The sequence below is a fragment of the Pelodiscus sinensis genome, chromosome 19 (assembly GCF_049634645.1).
Source record: "Pelodiscus sinensis isolate JC-2024 chromosome 19, ASM4963464v1, whole genome shotgun sequence".
NCBI lineage: Eukaryota > Metazoa > Chordata > Testudines > Trionychidae > Pelodiscus > Pelodiscus sinensis.
In genome coordinates, this window is record NC_134729.1 from 16,044,903 (window position 1) to 16,060,263 (window position 15,361).

Sequence of the window (15,361 nt, forward strand, 5' to 3'; positions counted from 1 at the left end):
GGGGAACGCAGCTGTGGTGCCTGGGTTGTTTGTGTAGCTGTGCACTGTCCGGGCCTGGGCATGTGTGAAGCGCTGTGGGTGCAGCGTTTGCAGCTGGCTTGCAGGGTTTGTGTGTTTGTCGTGGATGGCGCAGCTGCGATTCCTGGGTCAGATGAAAATGAGGCAGAATTCTAGCGGGGGTGGAAAATGGGAGCCCGAAGGGGGAGAGCGAAGGAGAAGGCAGTGGAGGGGCAGCCCTGTTCAGTCTCCTGCAGCCCGAGCCGGGGAGGAATCTCAGCTGTTGAGCGGAGGAACCGGAGAGGGGGATTTCCTGAGTCAGCGGGAAGGGCCAGGCCGGTTAAAATCGACTCTGTGGAAATGGCTGGGGACCTGGCCGGGGGCCCAGGGTCAGCAAGGGGCCAAAGCACCCGCCTGGGTTTCAACGGGTGAGCCAGCCCCCGACGCCCATGGGATGGCCTGTTCCTGGACGCCGAGTCCTGGCACAGCCGCCATCCCAGACCTCGCTCCTAATAAACGAGTCGTTTTCTTCCCCCCTCGCCTGCCAGGAGAAGAGGAAACGTCAGACTGAGATCGAAAATAAAAGGCGGCAGCTCGAAGACGACAGGCGCCAGCTACAGCACCTAAAGGTAGGGCCATGGAGCAGGACCCGAGCACACCACAAAGCCTGCCACACCCACAGCTCAGGGGCCTTGGGGTGCAGGTGTTAGCCAGGGGCTTAGGAGTTGTGGGGTCATTTTCCAGCTCTGGCACAGATTCCTCACCTGGCCTTGGTCAAATCACTTAGCACCGGATTTGTCACAGTATTTCGGCGCCTGTCGCCCGTTAATTTCAGGAGATGGGCACCGAAATCTGTTTCAAAATCTGGCGCTCAGGGGCGCCTGTGACGTGGGTTGGCGCTGCCGGGCGGCGACTCAGGCACTCGGGAGCACAGGGGAGGGGTCTGCAGGTCGGCGTCTCGTGGCGCGAGGGGTGAGCACTTGGTGCGGTCAGGCCCTGAGAAGCGGCGTTGCTGCAGTGTTCCGGGTCGGGGGGCACCGGGAAAAGCCCCAGGATGCCGACGTGCCGCTTTTAAGGGCTCCCTCGGAAGCGTTTGTGCAGCAGAATGTGCTGCGGGAGAGCAGGCGTCTCCGCTCGCCAGAGCCAGGCGGCTAATGCGAACCCTGGGGCCTGGCCTGAAGGACTCCCCTCCCCCAGCATCACCTCCCGGGGCTTTGCAAAGGCCCGATCTGGACAGCGCAGCTCCCCAGCTCAGAGAGCGTCCCTCTCGCCAGCGTCCGAGCCCCAGTGGCGGGGTCGGCAGGGGGTGGGCACGGCTCTCGTGAGCCCCAGGCCGTCCGAGGTTTGAAACTCACCAGCCTCGCAGGCCCTGGCAGGATGCCGAGAGCCGGGCTCCTTGGCGGGGCTCGAGCCTACGACCCCAAGCACCCCCGGCCCGACTGCTGCTGGAGCTAAGGGTGCCGCTCCGAACGGGGGTAGCCCCTCGAGTGGCCGGCTCGGTTTCCCTGGGTGGGAGGGAAGGCGCCAGTTGAGCCAGACCCTGAAGGAAGCAGCCGCTGGGCGTTCGGCGAGCTCGTTGTGTCTTCGTCTCGCCTGGAGGCCTCCTCGCAAGGCGCTTTCGCCGCACGGTTGGGCTGGATACGGGGGTGACAGGCCCGACGAGCTCATCGCGAGGGGCTCTCTGGCCTGAGGCTCTGGGCAGACCCGGGGGGCTGAGGCCCAGAGGCCATGGGGATGGGCCCCGCCCCGTGGTGCAACGTGAGGTCCCTGCAAGGCCCTCGCCCATGTGCGTTGCTGGGCTCCTCCCGTTGCCGCGAGCAGTGGGAGGGGTCCCGGTAAGAGGGCAGCCCAATGCTCAGCCCCCTCCTGGCTTCGTGGGAGGTGCGAGGATGAGGTGGGGGGAAGTAACGGGTCTCTCTGTGTCCCCCCCCCAGTCCAAGGCTCTGCGGGAGAAGTGGCTGCTGGAGGGGGCCCCGTCGTCTGCCTCCGAGGAAGACGAGGCCATGAAGAAGCAGATGCAGGAAGACGAGGCGAAGAGCAAGGAGCTGGAAGAAAGCATCCAGAGGTGACCGGGGAGGAGCTTGGCTGGCGAGGGCCCCCGGAGGGGAGGGGAGGGGAGGGGGGGATGCGGGGCGGTGGGGGCAGAAGAGGGGCCGGGAAGGAAGTCGCAGGAGACCAACAGCTACGCCGGGAGGCAAAGGGCGTTGCTGGTTGGCTTCACACGAGCGGCTCCGGTTCTGGCTGCTTAGTTCCCCGCGTCCTTCCCCCCAGCCTGGGCTCCACAAGCTCCTGCCCTGGCCCGTCTCGGGATGCCCTGGGCATCTGGGGCCCCGTTCTCCAGGGACGAGGGGAGACTTAGCAGGGGACTTGCTGGCTCCCGCTAGGAGAAGCAACCCGGGATTCCCCAGCCTCCGACAGCCCAGAGCGCACAGGTCTGGGGCCTGTGCAAGGTGTGAGCAGGAGCCTGTCAGCCTGGGTGGCCAAGCCCTGGGCCTGACTCCAGGAGGCAGTATGGCCTAATGGTTAAGGTGTGGGTGATGCACCAGGACTCCTTGGAGCTATTTCTGGCCCTGCCACTGATTTTATCTGTGTGCCCTTGGGCAAGTCATCTAACCCCCTTTTTCTCCCTCCGTCGGAGAACTGGTCCCTCCCTCCCTCCCTGTGGGGCTTTGTGACCTCCGATAAGACCTGCTAAATAGAATATATCCCCCTAACCGGGCTAAATCCTGAGCGTGCGACTCCGCTCTCACTCAGGCCAAGTTCCCCTGGAAATCACTGGGCTTATTGCCCGAGCGAGGACTGCAGGAGTCGCACTCCTGCTAGCAACACGCTCCCTCAGAATCCCTCAGACTCCTCTGGGCTATTTTGCCGCTCCGGTCCTGGAGCGTTTCCCTCGTTGCCGTAACTGCGGCTGGGTGTCGGGGGGGCGGGGGTTCGGCAGGGCAGAGGGAGCTGGAGGATTAAGCCGGAAGCCGCTTGACTTCTTCAGGCGCATCCCGCCAGCGGGGGGTTGCCGGGAAATGCCCTGGACTGAAGCTGCCTGTTCCCTGCCCGGCCCCCCACAAGGCCTCTCGCCGCCGAGCAGCCCTGGGCCAAGTTCCCCGTCCGAGAGCGGCTGACAGTGGCGTTCCCGGAGCCGTGCAGCCCAGAAAACCTGGGCACGGGCCCTGCTCTGTTCCCAAGTGATCAGAGCCGAACACCTGCCCCCTCCTCCCCGGGGCGCTGCCTTTGCCTCCCCGCCACGGATGCCGAAGGGTCAGTCACCGCTGCAGCTTGCATGGCTGCACCGCCAGCCACGGACCAACCGTGAGCACAACGCCCCCCCGCCCCATCGCTTCACGGGGGCGTCCCGGAGAGCGGCGTGCAGCCCGGGCTGTGGATGGCCGCGCACGGCCATCGCGCCTCTTGCGAGAAGGGCCACAGCCGTCCCTTTGAGAGGAAGAGGCGCCTGGGGAGCGGGAGCGCAGACAGTCGGCCGGCGCCGCAAGGAACGCGAGAGCCACGCTGCTCCTTCCAGCCCCGAGAGCAGGAGAGACCCGGGCTCAAGGGCCGGCCCAGCGGGTTCAGATGAAATCTCAGGCCAAACTTCCTGGCTGTTCAGAGCAGGACAACGGCGCAGGCTGGCTTGGGAGGCAGGCAAGCGCCTCGGCTGGAGGTTTTCTGAAGGAGGCCGGAGAGCCGCGGGCCCCGGGTGAAAGGAACGTAACGTTCCGGCTGTTGGGCCGGTTGCGTGTGGCTAGTTCACGATCGTGGCTACTGCGGCAGAACTGGTTGCACACCGGCTACACATTTTGTATCTAGAACCTTCCACATTTGCGGGTCTCGGCTTTATATCCAGGCGTCCGCGCAGGGCGCGAGGTTCAGATTCCCTCACCTGGCTCTTTCCAGACAGCGGCGACCTGGGATTTGCCCGCAAGCTCCGCGTGCATTGCTCTGGTGGAGGAGAGTCCGAAAGAGCAGCAGCTGCCGAGCGTTTCCCGGGGCCCTGAGCACCACAGCACAGACCTGGAGGGCTGGCTTTGCAGGCTGAGCTCTTAGGAGATGAGTTAGAAGAAAAAGCCAGAAACGTTTCCCCTCTCCCAGTAACCTCCTTCCTGTTCCTTCAGCTGCCAAAGAGCAGAAAGAAAAAGCCGGCGGCAGAGACGCCGGGAGAGGAGAGTCTCTCAGCAGCCAGAATGCAGGGCGTGCCTCCCTCTCCGTCCCGCTGGCCATTAATTACAGAGACGCGGCGCAGATGTAGGTCAGGCCCAAAGGGGCTATTGTGCCCCTCGAATGGCACAATGGGCTTTTCAGAGACCGAAGCGGGGAAGGGCGCTTGACAAACGGGAGACAGGGCCCAGTGTCCACACAGAACCGGCGCAGCTCCGGGCCGGACGCTGACCTGTGCGCTCTGGGTGCAGAGCTGGAGGCATCCTGGTTCTGTCCCAACCAAGTGAGGTCAGACGGGGCCTCTCGACTTACGAACTTGCTGGGCTTCCCCCCCCCCCGAAAGCTTCACAATTTCTCATTAAAAACCTGCCCCCTGCCCCAGCCCGTTCTAGTGACTAGCACAGAATATCTCACTGCCCCTGTATAAAACTAGGGTGCGCCCACATCTGGAATACTGGGTACAGATGTGGTCTCCTCACCTCAGAAAAGATATTGTGGCCTTGGAAAGGGTTCAGAAAAGGGCAACTAAAATGCTGAGGGGTTTGGAACGGGTCCCATATGAGGAGAAGTTAAAGCCACGGGGACTTTTCAGTTTAGAAAAGAGGAGACTGAGGGGGGATATGATAGAGGTCTATAAAATCATGAGTGGGGTGGAGAGGGCTGATAAAGAAAAGTTATTTATTAGTTCCCATAATAGTAGCAGGTTTAAAACTAATAAAAGAAAGTTCTTCTTCACACAGCGTGTAGTCAACCTGTGGAACTCCTCGCCAGAGGAGGCTGTGAAGGCTAGGACTATAACAGAGTTTAAAGAGAAGCTAGATAATTTCCTGGAGGTTAGGTCCATAAAAGGCTATTAGCCAGGGGATAAAATGGTGTCCTTGGCCTTTGTTTGCCAGAGGCTGGAGAGGGATGGCAGGAGACAAATTGTTTGATCATTGTCTTTGGTCCACCCTCTCCGGGGCACCTGGTGCTGGCCACTGTCGGCAGACAGGACACTGGGCCAGATGGACCTTTGGGCTGACCCAATCCGGCCGTTCTTATGTTCTTACATGATGCAGGCAGGGGATGTTGAGACTAGAAGCCGGGATCTGGACCCTCAGTCCTACACACTAACCCGCAGCAAAGTCGCCTGGCACGGAAACCTCCCCGCCAGCCTTGTCCTTGCTCTGACAGGGACCCGGTGGGCATGTTGCCTCCTCCCCCTCCCGCAGGCTCCATAGCTTCCTCCCGGCAAGACGGCTGGCCCCCAGGTGCAGCCCGGCCCAGGCCCAGGCTCCTATCCAAACCGGGATGGTATTTCTGTCCTTCTTTTTTATAAGCAGCAGGAGACGCTGTTGTCCCGGTGGCAGCGCAGGGCGAGTGGTAAGTACGCGGAGGTGCGAAGCCTTGAAACCGCCCGAGGGCCCCGATCCTGCCAAAGGCAGCCGGATCCGTCAGAAAGGGCCATGTCCCTGCCCTGCTCCGAAGAGCCAAACTGGGGCTCCAGAGACGGAACTCCCCCCCATCACTAGCCGCTTCCAAGAAATCTTGGCCAGAGTCCAGCCCCGGAGCCCTCGGCGCTGGCCGGGAGCGTGTGGGCAGGAAACCTGAAGCCTCGTGCGTGCTCGGTGCTTGGTTCAAGGCTTCGCACGGGCAGCTCTGGTCTGTGCGTGGCCGTCGTCCCCCCGGAGCTGCTGTCACAATTCAGCAGAAGGCGGGAGAAGCCCGGGGAGCTGGTGAATCCCTGACGGGAAACGCGCTCAGCCGGTGAGCCGCAGTCTCTTGCGCTTCCCAGCCGGCCAGCGGACACGTGGCTGCAGAAAGCGCCTCTGAAAATCCGGCCCCGAGAGCCTCAGTCCTGGCCCCACCGAGCAGCTTCCTGGTGTGACCCACTGGCCGGGTGTTACGGCCCCTCCCTGCGCCTGGTCCCTGGAGGCCGTGGGCCTGGGCTTTTCGCCGGAGCAGCCGAGATCCACGTTTAGCTCGGGAGACCCCCAGTGCAGACCCTGGCCGAGGTGGCGGCCGGAGCAGCATAAAACCAACCTGGGGGGGGCGCATTCCAGCTGCTTGTCACCGAGGGGCCCTGGTTCAGCACATGCCTGGGTTCCCTCGGCACCAAGAGGCCAGGGTGAGGGCCAGCCCCAGAGAAGCTCTCCAACGAGAACGTAGCTGGTGCTGCGGCCTGGCGCCCGCCCCCATCAGTGACGCCCCCCTGCGGGCAGCAGGGCAGACCAGTCGCATTCTCCCCAGAGACTCAAGCCAAAGCGGGGGGCTGGGCGAGGGGTGCTCCGTGCCTGGACGTGACAGGCAGAGCCTGGAGACTTGTGGCAGAAACTGGGCCCCACGCGGGGCGGGGGGATGCCCCCCGGACGGTTTGAAGGCTTGGCCGGGGGCTCGCCCTTGGGGATTCTGCTTTGCACAATGCGCCAGGGAGAGCCGGGTCCCCGGGGGTGAATCTGGATTGGCCCCTGACTCCAATGGCGCTGGGCGGGTGACAGCAGCTGAGTGCTGGGCCCCTGAATCGCCTGTCTCTGGACACTCCCGTCCCGTCATCCGGCCGGTTCCCTCGGCCCCAGCCCCTTGGCTCCCGAGGCCAGCTCTAGAGTGCAGGCTGCTGCCGGGTGACGGGGGGTTGTTGGATGTGCTGGGGGGGGTTGGCGGGTGCATCGGGAGGTTGCCGAGTCGGGGGCGTGTCGGGGGGTTGCCGGGCGTGTCGGGGGGTTGCCGGGCATGTCGGGGGGTCATCAGGTGCGTCCAGGGGGATTGCCGGGGGGTCACCAGGCGTGTCGGGAGTCACCAGGCGCGTCAGGGGGGTTTCCGGGGGGTCGCCAGGCGTGTCGGGAGTTGCTGGGCATGTCGGGGGGGTTGCCAGGCGTGTCGGGAGTCGCCGGGTGCGTCGGGGGGGTTTCCGGGGGGTCGCCAGGCGTGTCGGGAGTCGCTGGGCGTGTCGGGGAGGTTGCCGGGGGGGTTGCTGGGGGGTCGCCGGGCGCGTCGGGAGGGATGCTGGGGGGTCGCTGGGTGTGTCGGGAGTCGCTGGGCGCGTCGGGAGGGTTGCTGGGGGGTCGCCGGGCGTGTCGGGGGGTCGCCGGGCGTGTAGGGGGTGCCACATGCCGACCGGCTCCTGCGGCGCAGGGGTAGCCCGGCCCGGTCACTGCGAGGGTGAAGCCAGGCCCTGGGGCGAAGCCGAGGAAATTCGCAAGACCCACGCGCGGGTGGGCAGTTTGGACGCGGCTTGAGCCGGTGGCAGGAGGAGGCAGGTTCGGGCTCGGCCGGGCTCCGGTGGCAGGATGGGCCCCTCTGCTCTGCCTCTTTCCCCCGCGCGCTTCCTGGGCTCCAGCTGCCTCGCACCCGAGCGCGGCCCCGTGGAAAGCCGAGCGGGCCCCTGCTCTGGGTTCGGAATCAGGCCTCGGTGCCGCAGGGGCAGGACGGGGCTCGCGGCAGCGCAAGGAGCTGAGGTCAGGATCGACGTGTACGTTGGGAGCGCAGAGAAGGCAGGGGGGTCTAGTGGGTGGAGCAGAGGAGGCTGAGGGAACACCTGGCTTCTATCGCCAGTGCCAGGAGAGGGGAGCGGGGTCTAGTGGGTGGAGCAGAAGGGGCTGGGAGTCCGGAGTGAGGGTTCGGGAGCTTTCATTGCGGACACTGAACTGGGTAACACTTTCCACCTGGTGGTCTGGTTCTGTCCCTCCATCCCCCTTTGCTCCCTGGGGTCTGCTCTCGTGCCGGCTGGTGGGGGGGCTCGGGGGGGCTGTGGCAGGAAAGCCAGCCCCCCCCCCCCACACACACAGCTCAGCCGCCTGGCTCTGTTTTCCAGGTTGGAGAAGGAGCTGGAGAGCCTGGAGAACGGAGACCTGGCGCCTTCCACCAAGGAGACCCTGGGGGAGATGGCGGAGGAGGAGCAGAAAGCAGCAAACGCACAAAAGGTCTGGGGGGGGGAGCGGAGCCCTGCTGGCCTCAGGGCCCCCTTGGAAGAGGCCAATTCCATGAACCCCGTGGCGGTGGGGAGCCCGGGATAGCCACGTCTCTGCGTGCAGGGGAGGCCCCTGTCTAGTCCCTTCAGACCGCTGTGACGGGGCAGCTGCCTCGGTTTACCTCTCGGCAGCCCTGGCCCAAGCCAGGGGCTACGCTGGTAACTCCACCGAGCGGCAGCCCTCTGGGAACGGGCTCAGCCCCTCTGGCTTCTGGGGGGTGATGGGACCGGAGTGAGCCAGGGCCGGACGTGTCTGCCTGGCCCAGGGTTCCCCGGAGCTGGCTGCCGTCCGGGCTCTTCCAGGCACGTGCCCAGGTGCAACGTGGGGCACGAAAGCGAGGCAGAGACTCGGGCAGAGGGGGTGAAATGCCACACGGCCGTCCCCGGGGGGCTGCACAGGCGACCCGCAGCACCCCCGCCTTCCTGGGGGCAACGCTCTGCACCGGGCCCCACATCCGCCCCCAGGAATCCCCACCCCTCAGGCCAGCTGCTGGGGCAGAGCGGAGCAAGGGCCAGGTGGTCAGCGGCCCTGGCAGGATGAGAGCGGCACTCGGTGCCCTCCCGCGCCCACCGGGTTTCTGGGCTTGTGTTTGTCCCTGGCTGGCCAGGGCTGCTTGTAACCCCCCTTCCCCCTGTTCTGTTTTGCAGACTCCTCTGGGCACGGCGAAAGGTGGGTCCTCGCCTGTCTCCGCCACGGGACTGAATCTTCCTTCCCTCTGGGGCACGGCCCCCCATGCGCCTCCCGATGCCTGCTCCTAGAGCCATGGGCTCCTGGGCAGCTGTCGGGCAGGGGTAGCGCTGGCCGCTGCTGAGCCCCGGTTTCCTCGCTCCGCAAGCGGCTCCTTCCGGCAGTCAGCTCCCCTTGCCCCGGCGCCCCAGCCACGCCCAGGAAAAGGGTGTGGAAGCCCATTTCCGGGGGCAGCAGCCTCCCTGCCCCCCCCCAGAGCTCAGGCAAAGGGAGGAGCTGGGTGGTCATGCCTGGGATACGCCACTGCCTCTGTTGCGCTGAACAACCAGGGATCACCCCGACATGTCCCCGGGGTGGGGCAGGGCAGAGGGGCATGGCAGGGTAGGGGGCGTGGCAGGTGGCTGGGCAGTGGGGCAGGGCAGAGGGGCGTGGCAGGTGGCTGGGCAGTGGGGCAGGGTAGGGGGCGTGGCAGGGTAGGGGGCGTGGCAGGTGGCTGGGCAGTGGGGCAGGCTAGAGGGGCGTGGCAGGGTAGGAGGCGTGGCAGGTGGCTGGGCAGTGGGGCAGGGTAGGGGGCGTGGCAGGGTAGGAGGCGTGGCAGGTGGCTGGGCAGTGAGGCAGGCTAGAGGGGCGTGGCAGGGTAGGAGGCGTGGCAGGTGGCTGGGCAGTGGGGCAGGGTAGAGGGGTGTGGCAGGGTAGGGGGCGTGGCAGGTGGCTGGGCAGTGGGGCAGGCTAGAGGGGCGTGGCAGGGTAGGAGGCGTGGCAGGTGGCTGGGCAGTGGGGCAGGGTAGGGGGCGTGGCAGGGTAGGAGGCGTGGCAGGTGGCTGGGCAGTGGGGCAGGCTAGAGGGGCGTGGCAGGGTAGGAGGCGTGGCAGGTGGCTGGGCAGTGGGGCAGGGTAGAGGGGCGTGGCAGGGTAGGGGGCGTGGCAGGTGGCTGGGCAGTGGGGCAGGGCAGAGGGGCATGGCAGGGTAGGAGGCGTGGCAGGTGGCAGAGCATGGTGGGAGCAGGGCAGAGGGGCGTGGCTTGTGGCAGGGCAGGGGGCGTGGCGGGGGTAAGGTAAGGTGGGAGCAGGGCGTGTCCTCTGCCACGGTAGGTCACCCGGCTAGACAGGTGTCCGGCCTGGGAAGTCACGTTGTTTCCTCTTCTTTCCCAAGCGGAGCGGCCCATCTCCAACAGCCCCATGAAGTCGGTGGAGGGCAGCAGCCTGATGAAGGCAGGTACGTACGTCGCCTCCCGTCCTGCGCCCCCTGGTCCGGAGCGCTGGCCGCCGTGGGGCCTCCCCAGGGTCGTGTTGTCCGCCGGGGCAGGGCTGGCCGGCGCACGGGTGAAATACGAGCGTAGCACGGGGGAGGAACGTTCAGGGTGGGCTGAGCTCGTGAGCGTCCGCCCCCCGAGGTGGAGTTGCTGGCCCATCGCTGTGGGTCACGTGCGCGGCACAGGGAGCCGTTCCCCGGAGACGAGAGAGAGCCTGGAGGGGAGGCTGCAATTCACTTGTGCCAGGCAGTCACCACGTGGGTCGTCTCGAGCTGGGTGCCGAGCCGTGTCCCCGGTGAGCTGGGCGCTTGTGCAGCCGCTCGGGAATGAGTCACATGCCTACCAGCTGATTGACAGCGCGCCCGCAGTCGGCAGCACGTTTCTCCGGGTGGTGCACACGCCTCAGTGCACACAACACAATGATTCCGCACATGGCTGGAAAAGCTGAGGGAGCATTGGTACCTGGCGCATTCAAAGCCCCGTCACACACTTCTAAGGGGAGACCCAGGGCTGCCCACGTGTGCGAGCGCACAGCCCCGTGCCTTAGGGACATGCTGGAAGAGGGTCCCTCTTAGCCCGTGTCCTGGCTCTGTGCCTGGTGCCAGACGTGGGTTCCCAGCGAGAGTCACCGTCCAGCACGCCCCACCCCCCCAAAGCTGGTCGGCACCTAGAATCCGATCTGATGGTCGTTCGGGGCGGGGGAGAGGGACAGAATCCATAGACCTAGGCCAAGTTGGAGGAGGGGCAAGCCACAGTCTGGCAAACTGCCCCGTTGCCCCTAGCACCCAACGGCCTTGCAGGACCCGTCGTGCAAGGCTTCACCGGCCCAGCCTCTGCGTGGCTTCCCCTCCCTCCGGCTCACAGCCAGTGTTCCCTCTAAGCTGCGTGCTAGGGCGGCCGCCCAGGAAAGACTCAGGTGCTGCCCAGCTGATTAGCAGAGCACCCACAGCTGGCAGCATGTGTGTCTGTTGCTGGTGCACATAACGCATGCCTCGGTGCACAGAACAAAATTTATTCTGCACCGGGATTGGAAAAAATGAGAACTCCTACCTCTTCCAAGTCCCGCCCACAGCTCCTTCCACGCAGGGCTGGTGCAGGCCCTCAGAGTACGTCTCTCCCATCTGGCCGTGCCCCCAGGGCCACGGAGGGCGGGACTCGGAGCGGCCGTGAGCCTATCTCCGAGAGGTAGGTGGGCAGCGCCCAGGACAGGCCGTGCTGAGTCGCTGGGCGGTCGCTGCCCGTTTCGGTGCCTGACACAGACCAGCTGAGCTGCCTCCCATGGGGGGGCACCAACCGCGTGTCCCCACCGAGCCAGCCCCCGCCCGGCTTTGCCGCAGCTGCGCGGCGAGAACACAGGAGGGTCGGCCCACGCCGAGACCGATCCACGTGCCTGCCCCCCCGAAGGGGCGTTGCCCATTAACTCCACGCCTGCTCCCCTCCGGCGTGGTCCCTGCCGTCCACTGGTTGCCAAGCCCCGAGGGGAATGTTATTTACGCCCCCTTAGCCCGACCCTTCCACCCGCCTGTCGAGAGGCGCCGCCGGCCTTCGCTTTGGGTTGTTTTCCTTATTTGCCTCCTGCGCTTTGTGGCTTCTTGGCTCCTTGGCCACGTGGGATCGCAGCATGGCTCGGCTAACCCCGGTGCCGCCGGGTTGCTTAGATCGCTGCCAGCTCGCCTCGCAGCCGCCCGCCGCCCAATCCCGCTCCACTGGGATCGCCGGCCGCTCTGCCGGAGCGCGGGCCTGGGCAGCTGCCGGGCACCCGGGCTTGGCCATGCTGTGTGGCCGCGGCAGGGCAGGGCAGCTCCATCCCCCTTGCAAAGGATTCGCTGCAGCCAGGTGGGTGTGGATCACGCCGGGGCGGCCTTCGCGCCCGGAGTTGCCAAGATGAGACGATGCAGGCGGAGCAGGCAGGAGCTGGGACCCAGGCTGCTCAGAGACGGATCCCGCCAGAGGAGATCGGACGAGCCAAACCGAGCAGGCGCTGCAGACGCCCCGGAGCCCACGTCGCCTGGCGCCCGCTGAGACCCCGTCCCTGGGCCGGACGCGCCGCCCTGCCTCGTGGCGGGAGCCCTGCACCAAGCCGTGCGACGCACACCGGCCGCCGGGCGGGGAATTCCAGCTGGCGGAGCTTGGCACCCACTTTGCACAGGGACCATCCCCCAGCTCGCGACAGCGGGAGGCTGGGCTCAGCCCGTCCTGGGGTGTCTTAGAGTCCCAGCTGCTCCCGGACTGATGGACACGACCCCTCGAGCCGAGCGCAGGCTCCTTCCAGCCACCGTGGCTGAGGGCTGGGCTCTTTGCCCATCGTGCAAGGCCGGAGGGAGGCCCGGCCGACAGGGGTCCGCTCGCCCCATCTCCCGGCGGCCCGAGAGGTAAGGGAGCCGACGGCCGCGCCGGGCTGCTGGAAGGTAACGTACACGCTGCCTGCCGCACACTCTGCCTTGCTGGGACGCACACTGCCCCCCCCCCGCCAGCTGCGCCATCTCACCCCCCCACGCTACTGCCTGCTGCTGAGCGCTGGGAGCCTCCGAGGGGCGGGAGCCGGGACTGGTTTAACCCTCGCTGTCCTGTTTGTGTCCCAGCCATGTACTCAGTGGAGATCACGGTGGAGAAGGACAAAGTCACGGGCGAGACCAAAGTCCTGTCCAGCACCACCCTGCTCCCCAAGCATCCTTGCCTGCAGGGGGTCAAGGTGTACGAGGATGAGATGAAAGGTAGGGGCCCCGAGGGAGCGCTGCCCTGCCCCCGCCCCCCGGCGGCAAGGAGGGAGCTGCAGGGGCCGGGGCTGTATGGGGGCCATGACCCACGCTCCAGCTCTCCTGGCGACTGGCAGGTGGGCCCGTACCCCGGCTGCGGCGGATCCTTGGCGTCAGTGACGGGGGTTAGCAGAGAGCCCCTCCCCGACTTGCTGCCCAGCCCCAGGGCCGCGCTGCAGCCCCCGAAGCAGCAGACTCCATGTGCGAGTGTCGGGCAAGGAGCGGCCAGCCTGGATTTGCAGAGGTCACCTCGGGCCAAAGCAGGGGGGCGCCGCGGCGCGAGAGCCGGTGTCCGAAGAGCAGTGGCCAGTGGCTGGGCGCTGGGCGATGTTCTCGTCAATGGCTGGGCGGGGCCGGCGGGTGCAGCGTGCAGAGGGGTCGAGCCGGGCGGGGGGCAGGCGCTGGGGGATGGGTGCAGCGTGCAGAGGGGTCGAGCCGGGCGGGGGCAGGCGCTGGGTGATGGGTGCAGCGTGCAGAGGGGTCGAGCCGGGCGGGGGGCAGGCACTGGGGGATGGGTGCAGCGTGCAGAGGGGTCGAGCCGGGCGGGGGCAGGCGCTGGGGGATGGGTGCAGCGTGCAGAGGGGTCGAGCCGGGCGGGGGCAGGCGCTGGGGGATGGGTGCAGCGTGCAGAGGGGTCGAGCCGGGCAGGGGGCAGGCGCTGGGTGGTGGGTGCAGTGTGCAGAGGGGTCGAGCCGGGCGGGGGGCAGGCGCTGGGGGATGGGTGCAGCGTGCAGAGGGGTCGAGCCGGGCGGGGGGCAGGCGCTGGGTGGTGGGTGCAGCGTGCAGAGGGGTCGAGCCGGGCGGGGGCAGGCGCTGGGGGATGGGTGCAGCGTGCAGAGGGGTCGAGCCGGGCGGGGGCAGGCGCTGGGTGGTGGGTGCAGCGTGCAGAGGGGTCGAGCCGGGCGGGGGCGAGCGCTGGGTGGTGGGTGCAGCGTGCAGAGGGGTCGAGCCGGGCGGGGGGCAGGCGCTGGGGGATGGGTGCAGCGTGCAGAGGGGTCGAGCCGGGCGGGGGCAGGCGCTGGGGGATGGGTGCAGCGTGCAGAGGGGTCGAGCCGGGCGGGGGCAGGCGCTGGGTGATGGGTGCAGCGTGCAGAGGGGTCGAGCCGGGCGGGGGGCAGGCGCTGGGGGATGGGTGCAGCGTGCAGAGGGGTCGAGCCGGGCGGGGGCAGGCGCTGGGTGATGGGTGCAGCGTGCAGAGGGGTCGAGCCGGGCGGGGGCAGGCGCTGGGGGATGGGTGCAGTGTGCAGAGGGGTCGAGCCGGGCGGGGGGCAGGCGCTGGGTGGTGGGTGCAGCGTGCAGAGGGGTCGAGCCGGGCGGGGGGCAGGCGCTGGGGGATGGGTGCAGCGTGCAGAGGGGTCGAGCCGGGCGGGGGCAGGCGCTGGGCGATGGGTGCAGCGTGCAGAGGGGTCGAGCCGGGCGGGGGGCAGGCGCTGGGGGATGGGTGCAGTGTGCAGAGGGGTCGAGCCGGGTGGGGGGCAGGCGCTGGGGGATGGGTGCAGCGTGCAGAGGGGTAGAGCCGGGCGGGGGCAGGCGCTGGGGGATGGGTGCAGCGTGCAGAGGGGTCGAGCCGGGTGGGGGGCAGGCGCTGGGGGATGGGTGCAGTGTGCAGAGGGGTCGAGCCGGGCGGGGGCAGGCGCTGGGGGATGGGTGCAGCGTGCAGAGGGGTCGAGCCGGGCGGGGGCAGGCGCTGGGGGATGGGTGCAGCGTGCAGAGGGGTCGAGCCGGGCGGGGGCAGGCGCTGGGGGATGGGTGCAGCGTGCAGAGGGGTCGAGCCGGGCGGGGGGCAGGCGCTGGGGGATGGGTGCAGCGTGCAGAGGGGTCGAGCCGGGCGGGGGCAGGCGCTGGGGGATGGGTGCAGCGTGCAGAGGGGTCGAGCCGGGCGGGGGCGAGCGCTGTCGATACGAGCTGAGCGTGACCCTGGCAGGCAGGAGAATCGCTCTGACGCGAAGCGCCAGGGGCCTTGCTGCGGGTGGAAAACTCAAACGCCAGCCCCCAGGACTCGCTGGACGGGGCCTGCGGGGCGGAGCGGCCCAGTGAACGGGCCAAGGATGCGATGCAGCCGAGAACAAGGCGAATGTCCTTGGGGGTGTCGTAGCACATGGGGGGGATTGTCCGGGTCTGCCCGGAACTGGGATTCTGTATCCAACTCCGGGCACTGGGCAGCTTGGAGGGAGCCCAGCGGAGAGCAAGGAATGCGGAAGGGGTCAGAAATCCCGCCCTGTGGGGCAAGTTTAGTCTGGAGAGAGGATCCGAGAGCAGGCGTCAGCTGTGCGAAGGGCTGGTAGAGGAGGTGGGAATCACCGTCCGTCTCCGCTGGCGACAGGCCACGGAGGGGCCCAGACCTGCCCCTGCGCCTCCGTCTGCCTCCGAACACCCACCGCCCTGCTGAGGCTTAAGCTGGAGATTGGGCCAGACGATTTCCCAGGAAGGGCGGGGAAGTGCTGGGATGGATCCCTTGGGCGGGGGTGGAGTCTCTGTCCCTACTGGTGTGTACGTCCCGGCTGGACCACGCCCTGGCTGGGCTGATGGAGCTGGGGTTGGTCCTGCCTTGGGCAGGGGGCTGGACACGATGC

General features: G+C 67.3%; 1 protein-coding gene across 4 annotated transcripts in view; it reads left to right on the forward strand.

Moving 5' to 3' along the window:
• The window catches only part of PALM (paralemmin), a 48,059-nt gene that overhangs the window by 29,548 nt on the left and 3,150 nt on the right, over nt 1-15,361 (forward strand). For 3 of the 4 annotated variants that reach the window (XM_075902610.1, XM_075902608.1, XM_075902612.1), the window contains exons 3-8: nt 546-626; nt 1,932-2,062; nt 7,937-8,045; nt 8,741-8,762; nt 9,933-9,995; nt 12,615-12,746. In XM_075902610.1, the coding sequence (XP_075758725.1) occupies nt 546-626; nt 1,932-2,062; nt 7,937-8,045; nt 8,741-8,762; nt 9,933-9,995; nt 12,615-12,746 (538 nt within the window). The remainder of the gene's footprint in view (nt 1-545; nt 627-1,931; nt 2,063-7,936; nt 8,046-8,740; nt 8,763-9,932; nt 9,996-12,614; nt 12,747-15,361) is intronic. The other variant, XM_075902609.1, reaches the window with a different exon arrangement.